General features: G+C 45.0%; 2 protein-coding genes across 12 annotated transcripts in view; one reads left to right on the top strand and one right to left on the bottom strand.

Annotated features, from left to right (window-relative positions):
• The first annotated feature begins 286 nt into the window (after positions 1-286).
• HDHD2 (haloacid dehalogenase like hydrolase domain containing 2) lies at positions 287-14158 on the top strand. 8 transcript variants are annotated; one of them, XM_075079771.1, is made up of 8 exons: positions 833-898; positions 1816-1902; positions 2731-2832; positions 5459-5667; positions 8158-8242; positions 11393-11609; positions 12007-12070; positions 12931-14158. In XM_075079771.1, coding segments are annotated over exons 2-8 (783 nt in total). In that variant the 5' UTR covers positions 833-898; positions 1816-1900; the 3' UTR covers positions 13035-14158. The 8 variants fall into 8 exon arrangements, with proteins under 8 accessions (XP_074935877.1, XP_074935876.1, XP_074935878.1 ...); XM_075079773.1 differs by having other exon boundaries at positions 2727-2832; XM_075079776.1 differs by lacking the exons at positions 833-898; positions 1816-1902 and adding an exon at positions 287-373.
• Positions 14159-15418: 1260 nt separating this feature from the next.
• The window catches only part of KATNAL2 (katanin catalytic subunit A1 like 2), a 40698-nt gene continuing 34700 nt past the window's right edge, over positions 15419-21416 (bottom strand). For all 4 annotated transcript variants that reach the window (XM_075079767.1, XM_075079769.1, XM_075079768.1 and 1 more), the window contains 3 exons: positions 17223-17385; positions 16125-16227; positions 15419-15785 (listed from right to left, as the gene is read on the bottom strand). In XM_075079767.1, the coding sequence (XP_074935868.1) occupies positions 15646-15785; positions 16125-16227; positions 17223-17385 (406 nt within the window). In that variant the 3' untranslated portion in view covers positions 15419-15645. The remainder of the gene's footprint in view (positions 15786-16124; positions 16228-17222; positions 17386-21416) is intronic.

The raw sequence follows: 21416 nt of genomic DNA, 5'->3' as shown, positions 1-21416 counted from the left end.
TGTCCAGGTCCCTCTGCAGAGCCTTCCTGCCCTCGAGCAGATCAACCCCCCCGCCCCAGTCGGTGCCTGCTGCACCCCCACTGCAATGGCAGCTGACGGCCGTTCCCGCCTCCCCGCTGAGGCGGAGCCGCGCGCTCTTTGTCCCTCAGGCCCGCCGCGGGCTGCCCGCCGCACTGCCCGCCGACGACTGCCGGGCCCCGCCAGGGACACCGGTCCTTGCGGGTGCCCCTAAGCATTGCCGCGGCTCCGGCTGCTGTGTCTGTACCGGGCGGGCACCGGCGCTAGGCCGGGCAGCCCCGGCTCGGCGAGGGCCCCGCCTGGCGGGGCGTTGGCGGGTGGCTCGCGGGGGAGGCGGCGGGGCGGCTGGAGCCAGGTTAGTCCCGGGGAGGCGAACTGCCGCCAGGGCTGCTCTCCCCTCTCCTCCGAGTGGTACCGCCCGCCGCCTTCGAGCGCGAACGGGCGGGCGGAACCGTCCGCGTCACGGGAAAGGGGAGTCCGCCGAGCTCGGATACTCCCCCCTCCAGCGAATGGACCAGCCCACCTGCCCAGTGTAAACCGGCGGAAAGCGGCGGTACCATCTCCTTGGGGGGGGTGGGGGGGTGGTGTTGGGGGCTGGTTGTTCTCTCACGCCCTTTTCGGGATGGTGGGGGAAGGGGAGGGGATCCGTCCCCGACGGCGCTGTGGGGCGGGGGAGCGGCCCTGGCCCCAGCGCCCTTCTGCCATTACGAGCCGCTTCCACGTCGGTTACGGGCACCTTGTCGCGTCCCTGTCGGGGACACGGGCGCTTGGGCTGCCAGAGGCCGCGTGGGAGCAGAACTGGACGGTCCCTCGTGTCCTGACCAGCCCCAGTTACCGTGCGGCTGCATCCCCTTGCTGAGGCTCTAATGCCGGCGCGAAGGTGAGGTTCCCCCGATGTGTTGGGCTGCGATTAAGAAAACCGAGGCGCTGATTCAGGACTTCCTTGCTAGGCCGCGAGCTCTACATTTAAAATCAGCTGTGCTGAAGGCTGGCTCTGCAGATAACTTCGGTACCACCTGAATAGATACGCTGTGAGTAGGAGAACCAGCGGAGATCTAGGGTAAAAGAGGAATTAAAAAAAAAAAAAAATCCCATTTCTGCTAATGCAGGATTTTCTGTCCCCGTCCTTAGCTGTGCAGTCGCTCTGCGGCCATGCATCCTCGGCTAGAGAATTCTCATAATAGCACCTTCTACAGTCCCCTTTTTTTAATCTTTTAGCACTCAAAATTCCCTGTGCTAGAGTTGAAGTGCCTGAGGGAAGAGAGTGTTTTATTTTTTGTCGTGGAGATAACGTGAAGTTATGCAAATTCCATTCTGTTCAGGCTCTTTGCACTATTTTGCTCAGAGAGCATGCCTTAGAAACCTGGTGCCCTCCTTCCCCATGCAGTTGATGACACTCCCTTAGGAGTCCTGTTATCAGTTCTTTATCATAGACTTTTAACCTTGGCCTGTGTAGCAACAGACATACTATCAAATAACCATTATGCAGTTTTATCTTATTGCAGGGAACCAGCAGGAGTAATGAAAGAGGAATCTCAAAGCTTCCTGCCTGAGTGTCTTGTACCTGAGACATCAAGTTTATGTGATCTTGGTCACTGATAAAACTGTCTGCAAAGATAAAACTGTCCTAATAGAAAATTAAATTTACAGCAGATTCTAATCATGATGTTGACCACCCTGCATGTTTTTTAAAACTACATACATGTTACATATTCTGTCCGTAACCAGAAGGGCTCAATGTAGAACCGCGATGACTTGCTGGTGATGACGGATCTGGTAGTCGTTACTCTCTCACAGCAGGAGAAAAGGTTCCATATTGGACATTCGTTAAGAAATAGCTCAGCAAACTGGCTTGTGGAGCAAAATACAGCACTTGCAGCACATGTAAGGAGAATTACTGGTTTCTGAAGACAGCTTTTTAAGCCAGATGACTCGCACATGACCTTACCATTTTCCTCCCCGGTGCCTTCACCCTTTGAATGGTGACTTCTGTTTTGGGCAGTCTCCTTTTGTGTGACACAGAACCTTGCTATAGAAAAAACGCTTGACTACTTCACTTTGCAAGAGGACGGAAGTAACCCTTCAGGCTGCTGAATATCCTTGACCCCCGAGAGCTTCCAGGCTAAATCCATGCTGGCACACAGGCAGCTGACCCCAAATAACCTAAGAGTTAGGCCACCTGAACTGTGTGGGCTGGATCACTGTAGATCTCGCTTACAAAAATAAAATTAGCAATATCCACTTTTGCAGAGCTTTTTGAGCTTTATAGTCGGAGCACTGTATCATCACTTAGTAGTATTGTGTTTATTTTAACTTGAACGGGGCCATTGGTGTCGGTGGGACTTGCTGAAATGTGCTTGCTGAGGCCTTGAACCAGCAATACCAGACCTAATGATCCTCTTCCCACCAGTCTTAGTTGTTTAGAGAATTTTTTGACACACACAAATAAAGGCACTTAAGAAACAAATAGCACCTGATTTCCATATATAGAGTCTTTGGGAAAATACCACCCCATCAATTATGTATTTTTTTAAACACTGCCTTTTATTTCTCTGTCTAAAGGGGCCCATTTAATACTGCGAGTAATGTTCTGAGTAATACCGGGCTTGGCACAAATGAGGCGCTTAACTGAGTTCCTTATTTTTATTATCCATTGTCTGCTAACCAGTTTTTTGTTGTTTCATTTATTTGCCTTTTCCCTGGGGAAGGAAGGATGGCAGCTCGGCGTGCGCTGAAAGCTGTCTTGGTGGATCTCAGCGGCACACTTCACGTTGAAGACTCAGCTGTGCCCGGCGCGCAGGAAGCTCTTAAAAGGCAAGCTACCTTTTTTGATTTCCTCTGACAGGTTATGTCGGCGCTGTTTGCACAAAGACGCTTCTCTCAGTAAAAGGGCCAGAAGCTTCTGCCGTTTTATGCTGTCCTGGATAAGCAAATACGCGGCCAAATTCTGCTTTTGTTTAAACTTGTATTAATACCAAGAGAAACCAGCAAAGAGCCTGGATGTTGAAAAGTTGCCATGTATCACTCAAGCCCCTGCAGCTTTCCTAAGTTACCCTCTGGATCTTTTCTGAGTCTTTTCTAGATAGAAAAAGACAATATTCAGAGTGTTTCTGCTAATTCATATGGGACTACAGCCTTAGGCAAAGTACAGAGTAGTTAAGCCAACCCGAATTACCCCATGTACACCAAAGTCACTTCAGCTGAGCGGTTCCTTGGTGCTTTGTTTAACTGCAGGAACCTGATTGTTTGTCTGAGCCCTTAGGTCTGTGGAGAGCTAAAGAGGAATAACAGAGAGAATCACTTGGCCTAGTGCGCAACGCACCATTTGCAGAGTTCTCGTTTCTTTTGGTCTTTCAGCTGAGGCTTCGCTTTACTATTTTTAAGGTTTTTTTCTTCTAGGTAAACAGCATCAGTTGTCTTTTAGTTTGAGAAACATAATACAACCCATGTTTTGTAGGAATTCCAACACTTTCATAAACGGGATGGTTAAATACCTCTTTCTATTCTAATTAAAGGGTGCCTAAGAAACTGAGGCATAGTAAAATGACTTAATCTGGCTGAGTCAGCAGCAAGATAGCATACGCAACCCCAGGGATCTTTGTACTGTGTTATGAAACTGTTTTCCTGGAGAGGACATCTTGCAGTGGATGAAGAAAACCATGAAGTGATATATGATATCATGATGAGTGAGGGAGGGCACCTTAAGATGCTGGGGCAGTAAGAATTAATCAGGAGAGAGGAATAGGGTTGAATTAAGGGTGAGAAGTTTTTACTGGAGTTGCATTGGCTGCTTAGATTTTTATATAGCTGGACTGTCTCTCAGAGGAAAAGTTCACAGAGGGATTAGGAAACTCTGAATTTCTTTTCATAAATAATTCTGTGGAAATAATTAACTCCTAAAGATGTAAAATTGCAAGGAAGTAAAAACTGCTAAAGCATTGGGTGCTCATTCATTACCCATTCATTCACTGGACTTTGTTTGCCTGGGATTTCATGCTGCAGGGAGAACTTGCGCCAGGTGAGAGCCAGCGTTCTTGAACATCCACACGTATATATATATATACACACACACATAAAAGCAGTGGAATTGTCAAGAATGGGTCAGTTCCTGCCCTGTCTGGTGCTCGCCTTTGAACCTCCAGGCAGTAGACTGGACAGAAGAAATGGCCTCTGCAGAATCAGAAGACAATCTGTTCTATAAAGGCACTGATTCTCCTTTGTCCTCTGCTTGATTCCTGCTGAGCCGTGCTCATGCAGGCCCTGGACTGGCTTTGGCAAGGGAGGGCGTTAGGGATGGGGTGAGGCGCAGGGGGAGTCTGGTGCTGTTTGTCAGCTTCAGCCTGCTGTCACAGCAGGTGTCATTTCACGGCCAAGAACAGACAGGTCTTTTTGCTTAGAGCTTTGAAAAAAATATATTCTCGTGCTCTTTTCTGCTAATCCATGTCATTGTCCTTCCTAAAGAGACACTGAAATGCTTGGCCTGCAGCTTGCTTAGGGAACAAATGGATAGATTCTGTTTTTACTTTTCAGTATTGAGGTCCACAGGAAAAAAAATATTAATTTTTATTTTATTAGCCACCAGGGGACTTTTTTACAAGTTAATTCTTGTGAAGGGTCAGCGTATCCAACAAACAAGAGAAAGAAGCAGCAGCAGGTGCAAGCGAGTCTCCAGCGTTGACCAACTTCACTGTGATGTTCTCCGTGCAGTCGTGATGCCAGTGTTTGTTTCTATAGCAACAAGCAGAGAAAGTGATGGTAGGGGAATAATTAAAGGGAACACTGTTAAAATTGTCACTTAAAATTATTTGACTGTTTGGTAGCATGTACTGTCGGTGTAGGGCAATAGTGTGTTTTTTTGTGATATCGATGTTCCTCAGTAAAGGGAGAAATGGCTGCAAAAGCTGGCACAAAGTCGCCGTGCAGGTAACAGAGGCTCCTGGAGCATCCTGCATCTCTGTATGAGCCACTGCTGCTGTGATATTCACCCAGCATGTGGAGTTCAGTATATTAATTTAGCAACAAGGTTCTTTTGTTTATTTATTTTGTTTCAGGATGCTGTTGATCCAGAATACAGAACTGGTTTATTTATTATCTAGTTTGAATTAAAAGGCTTTTCAAACTCGTTTTTGATGATAGATGTGTTTTCTACTACTGTGAAGATGGAGTTCAGAATCACCATTTTCCTCCAGACTTCCCCTGGTAGAAGCAAAGCAGGGGACACTTGGTCTTGTTCCGGTAGCTGTAATTCTTGCCATCTGTTTCACCTTGCCCTCCAGTCCACAGAAGTTAACCTCCTGGTTCTTCCGTGGCGCCAGTACAATACTGGGACATATACAGTCTTTTAATGTACAGCCTTTAGACAAATGGTCCTTTTTCAGTCCCAAAAAGACATAAACAGAAGGATGCTGTGGCCAGTTTGCATTTTTTCTTCATCCATCAGGCTGCGCAGCGCTCCAGTTACCATTCGATTTGTGACGAACACAACAAAGGAGTGCAAGAGAGACTTGCTGGAGAGGCTGACGAAACTGGGATTTGACATTGTGGAAAATGAGATCTTCACGTCTCTGACGGCAGCCAGAAATCTTCTGGAGCAAAAGCAGGTGCGGCCTCTCCTCCTGGTGGACGATAAGGCCCTGCCTGATTTCACAGGTGAGGTGGTCAGAGAACAGCATGGAAGTTACTGAATGGCTAAAGAAACACAGTGCTCTCCCTTTTGTAGAATGACAGTCGTATTTGTACCACTAGCTGTGATGAAGGCTGGAATGTGGAACTTTCCAGAGTCATAAAGGTCCTTTCTTCTTTTTAAATTAACATTAAACAGTCTGAAGTCGTAGCTTCTTGAGGAAATGGCAGCCAAAGCCTTCAAATAGTCAGGAATTGGGGCAAAACTCGATACTTTTTATTAATTTCCAGTGTCAAGAAAAGGAATACTTATCACTAGATCACTGGAGATTTATTGTACCTACCAGTGTTGATTTGTTTATAGTAAGGATGTGTTGATTTGTTGGCAATCAGGTTTCCCTCAGCTGTTGTACAGCTATTTTCAGTTTGTTATGAGCAAAATCATAAAGAGCAGAAAAGCCAGCATGTAGGCACACATGGGAGGCTGTTTCTCTCTTAATACATTATTATTAAATATAAAATCTCCAGGAAGCTGTTGTTACTTACCTTGTATTGAACACCTAGATCTCACTCCATGTACTTTGATACCTTAATTGGTGACAGAAGGTTCATAGCCCTGTCTTCTCGAGATTGTAATCTCTAAAGACCTGGTTAAAACTTGTTTTACTTTCAGATGTTCCCATTTCCCTCCCTCATCACTAAGGGGAGTAGAAGATGATATATTATAAATTGGATATGTCTGGCAGGTGCCTGAAGCTAGGGCAGTTAGTCCTTGACTTAACCACATCGTTGTTTCAAGAGTAGTGAAGATACCCACAGTTTTAATGTACTCAGAGTTGAAAACTGTATATAGTATATTCAGCCTTTCATCTAAAGTCAAGGCAGCAAAAACATGGACGGCTTATCACTGCTCCCTGCCCCTTGCCTTATGAACTGAAATTCTTATGCCTGTGTAATTTAAGTACGTTCTAATCTTGCTAGGAGCTAGACTAGATTTCCTGTTTATTTCCTGTTAAATTTTAGTGCCCTAGTCTAGTCAGTAATCTTCAGAAAGATAAGTGTTCAGGAGAAAAGCCTCTGTGGGCTCTGAGAGCAATGAAACCTGATAATCTGTTCCACCTAACATTGTACCCAGAGAAATATGCCCACAGCAATATTCTGTGTTTGCATTCTCAGGAAGGCTTTCTTGGGTCAGAAGCAGCAGAGGCAGCAGCTATTTCATCAAAGGTGGTTAAATCAGTTTAATCTCCATGTATTTGGGATCTTTCCATCAGTTTTACAGTAGCTGATGCTAATTTTGTAAAAGATGGCAAAGCTAGAGGTATCAGCAGAGTACCTTGGTGGCATTTTCTATGTTGCTTGGATCTGGAATGGATTGTTTCTTTTTGCTACAAGTGGTTTTGCTCATATTCTCTCAGTGATGCTCTTGAAACATTAAAGTACAATGGAGAATGTTTTAAATTCCTGTTAGTGGCTGCTATTGAACTATTCTTGGCTAATCTCTCTATAAAGTTTGTCACAGATGGATGAATGTAATCTGTTCCTGGTTAAGGGACCCAGATGCTTTTGGATGGTGCCACAAATCCACGTGGCATCTCCAAGCGTACATTTTGCCATCTGAGCTAACTGAAGGACACTTGGCAGGAGACATCAGCCAGCAAGCTGCAATGCCACTCGCTGGAGACCCAGGAGCTCTAGTTATCCCAGGAAAGGTGTAGGGAATATGCTGTGTGAAGGCGGAATAAAACCCCCAGCAAGTGCAGGATGCAGCTGATATTTAACTTGTCCTAAATAAAACTCTCTGGTACTCCTGTTTCTCCTGTAGATGCCACTCTTCAATTGCCGGTTCTGTTCAGAGGTGGCACTGCCACGTAAAAACAGCCATGCTCCTCCAGAGCAGCGCAGGGCAAAGGAGGTGCAAGCTGTTCTCGAGGGGACTAATCCCCATTAAAAAACCAGACCTTCCAGAAGAGTCAAAACTAATCTAGTGTAACAACTTCTAGGTCATGCTGCAGTGCCGTCTTTGCCATCATAACCAGACTGATATGCAGAAAAACAGTCAGGCTTTTTCCCTTAAGTGAGGTTTTCTGTGACTAGAGGGAATAGAAGAACTGGATGGAATTCACTAGCCTTCCTGCTTTACTGTTTTACAAAGCATATGAATATATGTAGAAAGAGATACTTAGATAACAAAAAGCCATTCAGTTAAAAAAGTGGTTCATGCAGTCCGCTGCATTTCAGTGAAGGCAGTGAGAGAATCACTGTTCAACACTTGCTGTTTAGACTGTCCTGCTGCAGAGTTGTGTCCATTGTGAAGGATGGCAGAGCCTGGATAGATCAACACCTTTTCCACAGATGCTTTCCTCATTTCTAAAAGACATCAAGCTAGCCTGTGTGAAGTGTCTGTGTCAGAAAATGCTCATTTTTGCTGCAAGGTGATTAATTGCACTTGTTGACTGTGTACTGTTAAGTATGAATCAAATTCTGTTCGCTCAGAGTCATGTTTTGATTTTCCAGGGATAGCTACCAATGACCCCAATGCTGTGGTGGTTGGACTGGCTCCGGAGCACTTCCACTATCAGATGATGAACAGAGCATTTCAGTAAGTCAGTCCTTCCTTGTGGCTTTTTGAATGGTGGCTCTATTGTACTGGGCTCTGGACCTCTAGACAGGCAAGGAAGTCCTTCTCCTATCGGAAGAAGAGGGCGTTACTTAGTGTGATTACAGTGTCTTCCTCCATGTCAGAGAGAGAGCCACTAGCCTTGGTGGATTTGGGACCTTAACCCTGAACTTCAGGCAGTCCACTAGCCCAAACCTGAGCCCAGCATTCGAGGTGGGGCCTCCCCAGGGCCGAGCACAGGGGCCCCATCCCTGCCCGGTTCCTGCTGGCCATGCCAGGGCTGACACAAGCCCGGGGGCTGGTGGCCTCCTTGGCCACCCGGGCACTGCTGGCTCATGCCCAGCCGGCTGTCAGCCAGCACCCCCAGGGCCTTCTCCGCTGGGCACTTCCCAGCCCCTCTGCCCCATTGCCTGGGGTTGGTGTGACCCAAGGGCAGGACCCGGCACTTGGCCTTGTTGAACCTCACACAATTGGCCTCAGACCATCGATCCAGCCTGTCCCGGTTCCCCTGCAGAGCCTTCCTGCCCTCGAGCAGATCAACCCCCCCGCCCAACTTGGTGTCTTCTACAAACTCACTGAGGGTGCACTCGATCCCCTCACCCAGATCATATGCTGGGCTGGATGAATTATGGATCTGATCCAGCCTGTCTTATTTCTAAATTTCTTCTTTCTGTGTGTTGGCGAAGGGGTAAATCAGATAGATCTTATCTGTGATCATACAGGAGTCAAGGTGCAGTAGTTTGTGCAGAGATGCATAGCTGTGCAACCTTCTCTCCAGTTCTAGATCAGCACAGCACTCTTGATTTTAACTTGAAAAAACACCTTTAGCTTCGAAGACTTTAATATGGGCCTGTTGCTGAGTTTACCCCTGGTGATGTGCCTTTTGTCTGTTGTGAAATACACAGAGAAAGTCCTCTGAGTGTCCCACCTCCCCTGTGCCCAACCAGAGCCTGCTGCATCTCCGTTTCATTTCACTGGGAGCTCTCTGAACCCACTGTCCCTTTGCAGTGGTTTAGGCCAAGCTGATAAGCCTGGCCTAACCTGTGCAGGTGGAAGGAACACCCACCTGCACAGCCCGTCCCAGCTGTGTGAGTGCTAACCCCATGGGCAGCCAATAACCAGCTCTAGTGCCATCTCAGAGCTGAAGAGGACATTTTGTAACACCCCAGATAACTCTCTGCTGTGCTACGATACATGCAATGAGTCCTTCCCACTCTTTGCTCACAGGATGATTGCCACCACACAATTTTTCACCTTGGGATTTGAAAAAAATGTGATCTCAAGCACCTTAATCTGCCTTTATAACCACTAAATCCAAAGAGGGAGTATCAATTACTGCTCACCAGTATCCTAGGGAAGCTCCTTGGAGTCGGAAGGCAGTGCTGTTATCTGCATGCCAGTTCTATGTCATAAGGACATGTGTTGACCCAAACTGGTTCTCAGGCAGCCTCATTAGTGCGTGTTGCCAATGGCATTGATCGTGGAGTTTTACAGCGCGCTTAGGAGTGCACTCTAATTTCACAACTGCCTGAACATAAACCCATCATGTATTCCAGTGCTTGCCTAGTTTTATTTATTGATATTTCTGTCATGAATATCGTGTGAGCATCCTGTGTCCCGGGATGTCTGGGTGGTGAGGCCAGGATGCTCACATAACATGGACTCGATGCTACCCCCTTGAATACATGTCCCTCTTGGGAAGCGAGGCCATGCCATGCCCACTGCAGGGGACTGAAGAAATTCCTCTGTGAATCTCCTGGATTTGCCTGGTGTTTTTCTGGTGCTGTGTTTCAGGCTGGGCAGAGGCCCTAGGATGGGCTCTGCCTCATCCTTAACTCTTCACTGACTTGTTCTGGGTTATTCCCCCAGTCGTCTCTTAAGGGTAAACTTTTTGCTGGTGTCAGTTTTGTTTGGTCTAATGGAAATATTAACTACTGGCCACGTTCCCTTCTTCTTGAGCCCTATGCCATGTCCCTTACTTTATTCCTTGTCCTTTACCGCTCAGGTAATTTCGATTTGCATTGCTTGTAGCAAAACTTTAAGGTGAATCTGATGAAATACAGATACCTACAGTGCCGATGCCTGTATCTGAGCTGGTGACCTGGGCTCCTGAGGGAGAGGGGAGGTGCTTGTAAGGCATCTTTCATTTTTCCCTTAGTGGGGCTAAAATAGGACAGTTGAACTGTGCCCGAGAAGTGCTTTTTCCTCTCCACTGACTGTGAAGAGCCCAGGCTGACTCATTACCTGATACGCAACTACTTGGTTGATATCCAACATTTTATTAGGTAAATTTAACCCAATACAAGTCCCAAAATGAGAAAGAGTAAGGCCATTCTCTAGGCACCATTTGAAATGACTGAGACTAAATTTCTCTTTTTGTATATGTTGGATTTTGATGCCACATTTGAAAGAATTCTCTCAGGTGAGATCTTTCCTGCAAACTGCTGAATGTAAGTGGTTGTGGTGCTCTGTCAAATTAAATTTTTCTGTATCCTAGAGGCATCCTCCCATTGTGAACATACCTGGCTGCTCACAGATACACATGCCAGCTCTCTTCCTGTTGAGCTTGCTTTGGAATGCATTGATTCAGTAGAAGGGTTTTGCGATAATTAAGTGAAATGAAATATTGCCATTTATGTACTGCTCGGAGTACCCAGGCTGCTCTGCAGGTGAGCAGACGTCCTCCACGGAGCGTACAACTCGCCTAAGCCAGCCTCTTTGAGCAGAGCTCCAGAAAGGCAGTGAAGGGGCAAAGCAAGACGTTGATTGTTTTCTTAAAGGCCTTTTTTTTTTTTTTTGTAAATCAGGTGGGGTTAATGGAAAGAAAAATCCTCCTTTCCCACCAAAAAGTGAGGCTGCTTAGAGTAATGGGCCCAATTGCATGAGAAATGTAGACAGGCTTTTAAAAGTTACCTGTTAAAATCCTCAAGATAATAAATTCATTATTTGGGGGATTTGTTTTATTAGCAAATTCTGGGGAAAAGAAAGAAAAGAACTTTATTTAGCTCTCCAAATGAATGCCAGCTTGCACTATCATTTGGGTCTTTGTGAAAGCCAGTTCAGGCCTTCAGTGGTAAAAATTGGTTTTTTTTTAAATAAAATTTTTGTATTTCCTTCTTCATTCATTCTTAGGTTGATTTTGGATGGGGCTCCTCTTATAGCTATACATAAAGCCAGATATTTCAAGAAAAAAGATGGCTTGGCTCTGGGACCTGGACCTTTCGTAGCTGGGCTGGAATACGCGACGGACACCAAAGCAACCGTGGTGGGGAAGCCGGAGAAAACCTTCTTCCTTGAGGCTTTGCGGGGGACTGGCTGTGCCCCAGAGGAGGCCGTCATGATTGGTGATGTACGTGGGGACCAAATACCTTCTCACCTGCCTGTTAACCTGGTGTGTCGTGCCTCCCAGTTGCCATGAACTGATCTTTCTAAAAGCACTGGCATTAAACAAGTGGTGAAATTTGAACCATTGAAACTTGCAGGATTTAACGTCTAGTCCATGGGATTAGTACTCTTACTTCAGTCAGTATTTAATCAGGCAAAAAGCACGTAGTAAAGCATTCCTGTGACAGTTTGTCTAACAGTTTCTGAATCTATAATAGAACAGATCCTAAATCTAAAAGATTTGACTCTGTGTAGCCGCTTTTAAGCATCTTACTAGTGATCTGCAAAGCAGAGAACATCATGAAAAACTTAACAAATAGTGTCTGTGACCACTAACCAGCTGATCTCCTGTTCCGTCCCAGGACTGCAGGGATGATGTTGGTGGTGCCCAGAACGCGGGCATGCGTGGGATTTTGGTACGGACCGGTAAGTGCTCGATGGATCGGTCACTTTGGGGTGAATGCAGCAGATGGGTTTCCTCAGCTGCAGCACGGCAGCTTGTCAAGCAGTAAATTGCGTTTTAGTCAGGCCATTATATTTAACATTTCAACAACAGGGCTAGAGCACAGACCCCAAACCAATCACAGGATGATATAAAGTAATAAATGGGGGTGGCTGGTCTTGCAGGTGTGAAATTTTTCCAATGACTAAAATCCCAAGCACTAGTCAAAAAACAGAGAGAACTGTTACTGTGACATCTCTAGATTGCCAAAATTGGTCAGAGTAATGCAGCCTCTCATCATTCAGGAACTCTGGTGATGTTCCCTAGTAATTACACTGGTAATTATAAAAGTAATTTTGCTCCAGACAGAAGCAGAACCTTAAGGGACTGACAGGTATTACCAGTGTTATTGATGGTACTGTGGACTGGGCAAGGTCTTTCTGAGGCGGCAGCTGCTCATGCCACACAGTCCATGGTGCTGAAAATGAAAGCAAGTAATCCTACTCTTCTTCATAAAACCCAGAAGGGAAGGTGATAACATTTCAGGAACCCGCAACACGAATATCTGAATAGCCAGAGAAAGAACAGTGCCAGTAGAGTGGAGTGAAACCAGTGCATAAGTAATGCTGATTTTTGAGCCAGAGCCGCCCCTGGAGGAATCTTCAGCAAGGCTCAGTATTTGTTTAGGGGAGACTTGTGGGATGTTTGTTGCAGGAGGACCCCAGATGGGCATTCCTCCTACTGTGTCTAGTTGTTACTGATCCAGAGAGGCTGTAATTTTCAGGGGGAAAAAAGGATACTCAAAGGACCTTGGTAAATGCCTCATTTTGTCCATCTGTTACAGGTAAATATCGACCAGCAGATGAAAACAAAATTAATCCGGCGCCTTACTTAACCTGTGAGAATTTCCCAGAGGCAGTGAAACATATCCTGGAGCATCTGGTATAAGAAAGGGAATAGTTAGTTTGAAGAGACATCTGTTTCACATCATTTCCTTTACTCTTGCTTGAAAAATTAAGGTCACAGGATCAATGCATGCATTGCATCAGAAACCCAGCCGTGAGCTCCTTCCAGTTGAGCTGTGAAAGGGCAGAGGATAGGTGTGGGCCCTGCCCGGGCACAGCAGAGCCCCTTTGCTGTAGTAGTTCCATGAGGATGTAGTGAGGGACTGCGGATACCCAGCAGGTGAGGCAGAAAGGCTACAACCGACACAGCTGCTTTCCTGAATGACATAGGGAGTGCAGCAGAGAGTTCTGTGTAGTGTCAGTTTTTGAGAAATAACTGATGAAAAGCCCTGCCTGGAAAAGTATCACATTCTTGTGCTGAATAAGCTAAACTGAATAAAACCCACACTGGAAATACTCAAGTAAATAAACCTCAAATACTAAAAGAGCCTTAGTCAGCCTGTGGTGATGTCAGTGAGTACGCCTGTGCTCTGCTCTGATTCAAAGGTAGAGATTAGGCATGTTTAGAAGTGACTTCTGAATTGAAATATCACCATTGTTTAATAATAACTACTGTTGAAATCTTTCCTCTCTTTAGAACAGAGCCTGGGTTTTGTTTTTCAAATTTTCCATAAAATTAAAACTGTCAGCATTTTACAGATGTTTTAATTAGATGCTGTTATTAAAAAGAATGGTATGGAAACAAAAATCTGGTATGAAATGCCTTAGAGACTGAATTTTTGAAATTAGACTTCAACAGGGTCCTATTAATGCTACAGTTGCAAAATTTCACTATTGTTGGGGGCTTTTTTTGTTTCTTTTTAATGTTACGGGAAAAATCCTTCGCAAGCCATGGGGACAGATTCCAGTTCTTACCCGGTTGGTTAGTAGAGCTGTAAAATGAAATTTAATTCTGTAGCAGGCAGTGCTTTTCCTATGCGCTAAATCCACTGATATGAACCAACTTTGTAATGATGGTAAATAGCTTTTCTGGTCCATTTGCGAACTGTAGTCATCAAAGTCCTTTACAGTTGTTTTACAGTGCTCCGGAGTGTTAAATTATTAGATTGTAATTATACATTACTGGAGTATTAACCTTATTGAAAATATAGTTTCGTGTTAACGAGCCATGCTTGTTCTTGTTAAGAAAAAAAATCATCATGATGAATGAATGGGAAGCTCTTCTCACATGAAAGACCTGTCTGTCTGCAGTCTCACTTGGTGGGTGGTTACTTGCGTTGAGATTTCATCTCTGCCTGACGCAGAATGTGTGGGTGGAGGAGACTCGGCCGTGGACATACCGGAAGCAATAACTGCCCCCCGCCGGGAACAAAGGCCATCTTTAGATACTGTTTGCACGCCCTCAGAAGTTGTAACCTATGCTTTTGAATAAATCCACACACCTCTTTTCCACACCAACAATTCTGAACCTGTGTTGGTTCCTGCTTGGAGTATGTCAGGGAGCTCTTTGGCCCACAGTCAGTCAGGTTCAGGAGGTGAGAGATCTATAAGCAAAAAACCTGTGAAGACATTCCCCATAAAGACTTCTGACAACGTGAGTGATGCTAGAACAGTAAAGAGACTGTCGGTGCTTTAGAGGTCCCGGAGCGTGCTGGAAAGCATGCAAGCCTGTGGTATGTCTTACAAGAGCAGCTGTACAGAAGCTGATGCAAGAACACTGGGAGAACGGCAGAGAGGGTAACTCTCTTGCCAGGCAAGAGGGTGGCAGCCATGAGACCCGAGAGCCTGAAAACATGACTGATTAGAATTCCTAATGAAAATGTGAAGGGAGGTGTGGCAGTCCTGACTGGTTACCTGGCTGCGTTTATAAGCAGAAAAGCCTCCAACTTGGCTAGTATTTACTGCTGCGCTGCAAAGTCTCACTCTTAGCGTTTTATGGCTGGCTGCGAACCAGTGGGTAACCACCAATCCAGTTTCTAGTTAGATAAGCCTAAATGTGCTGATTTTCTACAGTGTCTCCAAGCTCCTCTAATTCATTGCCTTTTCCACCTTGGAAATACCCAGAACCAACAGGCAAGTAATACAGGTGGCACATCAAGATGTTGATGTCAGCCAAAAACAATGTCTTGTTCTATGAAGCACAGCAAAGCTCCTGAATGTCATTCAAAGCAGTCACTTATGTTTCAATAAAAAGGGTGCGGGTCTCTGATGGTAAAGCTATGCTGATTGTGATGCTTTAGTGAGTCTCAGAAAGGGGGAATTAAACTGATCTGTTTTTTAACAAGCTTTCTGCTTCAGATCTTCCACCCCAAACCTGTAAATAATGGTCATGAATAAGGACTGAGAAGCAAGCAGTCTTTTAAGTCTCTATACATAAAATTAAGGCTGGAGTCTTCATTACATAGTATCTGCAATTACATTATTTCCATAAAGTATGTTTTTTGAGTGGTCATTGAAAATGGCTAATAAAAATAACCAAAAAACACACACACACCCCCACCCCCACCCCCACCCCTTACATTTTGAAAGTGACGATCTCCCCTGGAAACAACAGCACTTCCTTCCCCATCACCACTCAATTCTTTGAAAGCAAGGTGATGCCATTCTGGAAAGCAAAAATCTTGGAAGTTTTCAATCTTTCAGGGTTTTCGTTTTCAAACTGACTCAAATTCTCTCTGCCAAGCTGTGTACTTCTGGCTTAGGTTCTTTGCTGATGGCTTGGTGTGGGCAATCACATCCAGGAAATCTGCTGTGGTGATCGTGTCCAAGCGGATCACGGGTAAGTTACTCTTACCTAAAGATAAGATAATTGATTAAATGCTGTTATTATTACCGAAAGATGTTATTTTATTTCCCTGCCTAATGCAATGCTGAATATATGAAAACAACAGAATAAACATAGTGAGATGAAGAAAAAAATGTATTTGTGCACAGAGCACAGACACCAACAGCTTTAAAAAAAGGCCTGATTTTCAGAAATGTTTACCTTAGGTAGTTGTTTTAGAAAGGTACTATTTAAAACTTCTAAGCAGATAACAGAGCTCCACCTGCTGGGGTTGACATTAGAATTTCTGGAGTTACAGCAGTAGATCAGCATTTCCCAGATCACATTCCCTACTCAGAGCTGTGGTACCTGGCTGATGATTTTCAAGAGCATCGAAAATTTTCCTCACTGGTCTCATGGCTGCTTCCTTGCACACGAGTTTTATGTCTGAGCCGGAGTACCCGTCTGTTTCCTGTGATGGGATCAGAATGATAGATCACAGCTTACAGGCTTACAAAGCGGACAGGAATGGCATTTACAAGGATGTAGAGTTTATATATATATGTAAAATATTTGTAAAGTCCATTCCTGTCTGAAATATATGTGTATATCTACACACACACACACGTATATTTCTATGTGTCCCCTCCCTTCAACATTATGCTGCTTGTTCTTACTTTGAATGTCCAGGGTATCTTGTAGGAGCAAGGAAAATACTGGGCATTTTCTTTCGAAGGGGCAATTTTCTGTAGGTCAAATAAGACTCATCTTTCTGTATCTGTTCCTAGCTTTCCTGTTAATAAAATAACTATATTTCCCCATTGACATTTATGAAACAGAAACTGAGCAGTATTGCCTCTGTGAACAGATGTAAAAAGGGCCAACTGGGTAAGCTGTAAGGTATTTTCAAAGAATTTAGGATGTGACAAAGGGCTAAGTGAAGAAAGCCTGGGTATCTAGTGAATCTCTTCACTGTCAACATGCTCTTTTCTCCTGCAGCAGTGGAGCTGTGACAAACCTTCCCTACACAATTAACTGTTCATTACCCCGATGAATTGCAAGTGCTCCCAGCCTGGTGAGACGAATGATAAAATATACTGTTGCTGCAAGTCTCCCTGTATTTAAGGCTGAAAAGCTGGCCCAACAGAGAGGATCAGAATATACCCTTTGCAAGCAGAGCAAAGAGTGATTTCCACAGCTGGGCACGTGCCTGTGAAACGCTCAGCCCCCATGTCTCGCTGGTCTCCCTTTGTCTGGAGCCTCAAACTGAGCTGAGGTCCTTCCCCCAGCTCTGGATGTCGCAGTTGCTGTAGACAGAGGTGCTGTCCCAAGCCCCTGCTGCGGAGCTCTTCCACCACATCATAACGCCACCTCTGCGGGTGATGGATGTCACCAGTGCTTGCGGTTCCCACCCGGAAAGACCTCAAGCACTGAGCGGGCGCTGTCCCTGCTGCAGCGCTGTCTCACCTGGCCCAGCAAGCTGTAGTCCAGATCCGTTCTCAGCTCTACTCCTCCGCTGTTGCTCAGAGAGGGCAGCCAGTGCTGGATCATCACCTGCCGTGCCTCTTTACTTGGGAGGTCAACCAAAATCCTCTTCTCCAGCCGCCGCAGCATGGCAGAATCTAACTCCCTGCAAGGAAGGGAGGAGAGGAATCGTCTCGGCACGTCTCGTTGTGGAGACACGGCTTTGACAGCAAGCTCCTCGCTGCAGGACTGACATTTTTCAACCCCACCTGTAACTAATTTTGGGGGGCAGAAGAAGAAAGGATTAATTATCCAGTGTATTCCTGTTCAGTATGTTAGTGATAAGCTGGCTTGTGACAATGAGGCTTGACAATAAGAGTCAGAGTTGTAGTTATCTTCCCTGGCTCTGATACTCATCTGCAGCATGTCTCATCAGCAATAACCTCTCCCTTTGCTATTAAGAACACACTACAAATTGTCTAGGGCACTGTCAGGACTAATTAATTGCTACTTTGTAAGGGATGCTTTGTAGGTATAAACTACAGACTGAAGGTCTTGGATGCAAGGCCCGTGTTTATGGCAGAACAAGATGCCGATCTGGGACTGCTCCTGCAATACAGATTATAAATAACACAGCCACAAAGGATCATGTGAAGGATGGACAGGCTGGATAAACATGTCAGTGAGCCAAAAACCACGATGCTGCCAACATCAACACTGATAAAGTTGTTCTGCCTAAAAAAAAAAGGTAAAGCACAAAAGATTGGGATTACTCTTCATTATTTACTTGCTTGTGATGCACAAAGGAATCTTAAAAGAAGAATGAATGTTTCTTTCTGTTCCTTTCTTCACCATCTGGCTGACCGACCCCTTGCCTGTTATTTACCCATATTGCCATCCTCCGCATAAACAGGAAAAGTTCTCAGGGCTTTAGAGGCACCCATGCAGGTGCTTTAAACTGCCCTTGCAGGCAAAGGACAACTGCAGCCAGAGTTGCTGCAAATACCTAGAAGTCCTCTAAATTAAGACATTTTCTATCACTCCTCCTGCTTCAGAGCACTCCAGGATCACAGTTCCATGAGCTCCATAGCCATGTTCTGTAAATAAGTCCCCTGACACACAGAAGTTGCTCTATTTATCCAGGATGGTCACTGTGACCCTGCCTGTTGGCTAAAGAGGAAAACAAAGACATAATATTTTTGTTATCTTAAGTGTTTCAGCTGTTTGCTGAATTGTTTTGTTAGTGATCAAATGTATGGTTAAGTGACATTAACCAGAATAGAATAATAAGCACTGAGCCAACCAAAATATTCTCTGAAATAATAGCCAATAAAAGTATCAAGAAATGCTTATGAAAAGATATGCAAAGCTGTGCAGGACCCATAAGAAAGGGTGACTTTTCAGAGCTACTCCAGGTTGACATCACAAGGCATCAAGCCATGTTTATCACTTCCAAATTTAATGAAAATAAACAAGACACCTGTTTTCATTTCCAGAAGGAAGAAGGATAACAAATGTGTTTTAGGCAGAAACTAAGAGACATCAACAACTCCAGAGGTGAGCCCAGAAACAGCAAAAAGGGCTTACTGGTCCATAATTAATCCCTACCTAATCCTGGGCGATCATCACCACAGTGCTCTGGAGAAAATGGCACTAAGAATGAGCAAGCTTCTCATCCTTCTCACCTCCCATCCTTCTGTGCAGATGGACTGGGGAGACCCCAGAAGGTGAGGGCTTGTTCTTGCTCCACATCTTCTCATGCTTCTCTCAGGGCTTCTTCACATCGTGCTCCTATGTTCTGCTTGACCACACACACCATGCACTGCTGCAAGTGAAGGAAGGGCTCACTACGGGGTAGTCCCAGATCGGATCTGCGTTTCGCAACCCACCTCTTCTTCAACTCATCTTGACCACACACTCACGGCTCTGAGAGGACTCAGCTTGGACAGAAGGGCAGAGTCTATCAGCCTGCATCTAAAGAAGAGCAACGGAGCTGGGGCAGGCTCTGGAGCACAAGTGTGCTGGGGGGCGGCTGAGGGGGCTGGGGGGGTTTAGCCTGGAGAAGAGGGGGCTGAGGGGAGCCCTTCTCGCTCTCTGCAGCTGCCTGAGAGGGGCTGGAGTGAGGGGGGGGCTGGTCTCTGCTCCCAAGTCACCAGGGACAGGACGAGAGGGAACGGCCTCAAGCTGCGTCAGGGGAGGTTTAGGTTGGAGATGAGGGGAAATGTCTTCCCTGCCAGAGCGGTCAGGCCCTGGCACAGGCTGCCCAGGGAAGGAAGTGGTTGAGTCAACACCTCTGGAGGTATTTAAAAGACATGTAGGTGTGGTGCTTGGAGATATGGTTTACTGGTAGGCTTGGCAGTGTGAGGTTGACAGTTGGACTCCGTGATCTTAAAGATCTCTTCCAACCTCTATGATTCTTTGATTCTATGATTCACCCAACCCGAGGGTGGAGAGGGAGAAGAAAGCAGCACTGCAATGGAAGTCCAATTATAGGCAGTAATACATTAGGAAACATTCACTATGTGTTTAAGGATCACTTTATTTCTTCACTAATGAGGCCTTTATTTTATTTAATTACGTTGAATCATTTCAACAAGTAATTTGTCAATAGAAAGTGCCTTGCTGATGCGTAGCAGGAAGCGAGCCTGGGCAGCAAGCACTGCCTGAAGAGAAAGATCAATAGCTGCAGTGCAGCTTACGACAGCGTAAAGAGCTTTGTTTAGGCTTCTTTTCATTCATCTAAAAGCAGCTTGGTACTATTTTTTTCATGATCAACAAATATCCAAGTTCAACAAATCTCTTGAAATCCAGCTTAATACCAAATGTTTGCAAGAACAAAGGGCTGTGATGTGAAGGCACAACCTCGTACTGCTAGGTATTTTGAAACTTTGTTATGAAATATCTCTGTGCAGCTGAAGTCTAGGGTCTTAGAGTAGGACTGAATGTTGCCTAATACACATAAAAATAATCTGTAAACACATAGTTGAGATCTTAAAGGGGGCTCAAACCCTACCAATCTCTCTGGAAGCAGATGCTCCCAAATTCCTCAAGGCTGTGAGCCTCAATGATGATGTTAAATGCTCATGGCTTTCACTAGCTTTCTGCCCCACTAATACACCTTTCTAAGCTTATATTCAGCCACAGCTTAAAGCATATTCTCTGCGGTAAGCATATTTCTGCCAGACAACCTAGTCATTACACTCATAGGTTGAATTTGCTTAAGAGGGGACAAAATCCAACCTGTCCAAAAGGAAATTCTAAGCCTTCAGGTATAAAACTTTCAAAAGCGAGAGCTGGCTTCTCACAGTGTCTCAGCTGCCACCCTCGTACCAACACAGATTGCCAGCTTTCTGTGGGAGCAGTTCTCCCAACATAGAAATCTTGCCATTTTGAATCTACCTTAAAAAAGCTGTGTCATTTCTGATGTTTCAAAGAAGCAATTTTGCAGAAATTAGCACTTCAAAATTGCAAAATTATCCAAAATTAGATGTGTAAAACACTCAAAAATGTAGTCTGTAATTTTTGCATGGCTTTCCAGAAAGTTTTTCAGTTGCATAAGGCAGACATATGGTAACAAGACACATGCAGGAATCTGTTTCTGCAGAAGCAGAGAGAGGTCAGCCTCACACTTGTATTAACACATCTCCAAGACCCCTAGATCCATCACAAGCCACATGGTGACCTTCAGACCAGTCACTACCTTTGAATCCAGTTTCAAATACCCAATTTTTCCTTTCAAACCAGTGTGCAAGTGTAGAAAGACATGGATCCTCTAAAGACATCTTGATCCCTTTTAATACTGCCATGCTGCAGCATTACATGTGCAGCTTAGCTACTCACTGGATAATTTGAGAGATGTCGGAAAGGTGTAATGCATTGCTCAGAGTTTCTCCTAAAAGGGTAACGATGCTGCAATAGATAAACATTCATAGTGTATTACTAATAAAGAGAATAATGGGTTATTAATGTATTAATTATCTTTCAAACGTTCACACACAGAGTAGCTATTTATTTTCAGCATTTTCTTACACAACTGGAACATAATTACATCAAATTCTGTTCAGTTCCTTTCCTGTAGATACCGTAACACAAAATGGGGTGGATTTTGTACTGATTTAAATTCATGAGTTTGTCCAAGGCATAAATCCCCCAAACCAACACACAGACTCCATTATTATAGCTATAAAAGCCAGCGTT

The sequence above is a fragment of the Phalacrocorax aristotelis genome, chromosome Z (genome assembly GCF_949628215.1).
Source record: "Phalacrocorax aristotelis chromosome Z, bGulAri2.1, whole genome shotgun sequence".
NCBI classification, from domain to species: domain Eukaryota; kingdom Metazoa; phylum Chordata; class Aves; order Suliformes; family Phalacrocoracidae; genus Phalacrocorax; species Phalacrocorax aristotelis.
The sequence above is the reverse complement of the archived record's forward strand: the minus strand, read 5'-3'. Positions and strand labels throughout refer to the sequence as shown.

Excerpts from the sequence above, each read along its gene's own strand:
- HDHD2 (XM_075079779.1), top strand. Across the intron at positions 5,668-8,157 it reads GGCCCTGCCTGATTTCACAG|GGATAGCTACCAATGACCCC; the intron begins GTGAGGTGGTCA and ends TTGATTTTCCAG. Across the intron at positions 12,071-12,930 it reads TGGGATTTTGGTACGGACCG|GTAAATATCGACCAGCAGAT; the intron begins GTAAGTGCTCGA and ends CATCTGTTACAG.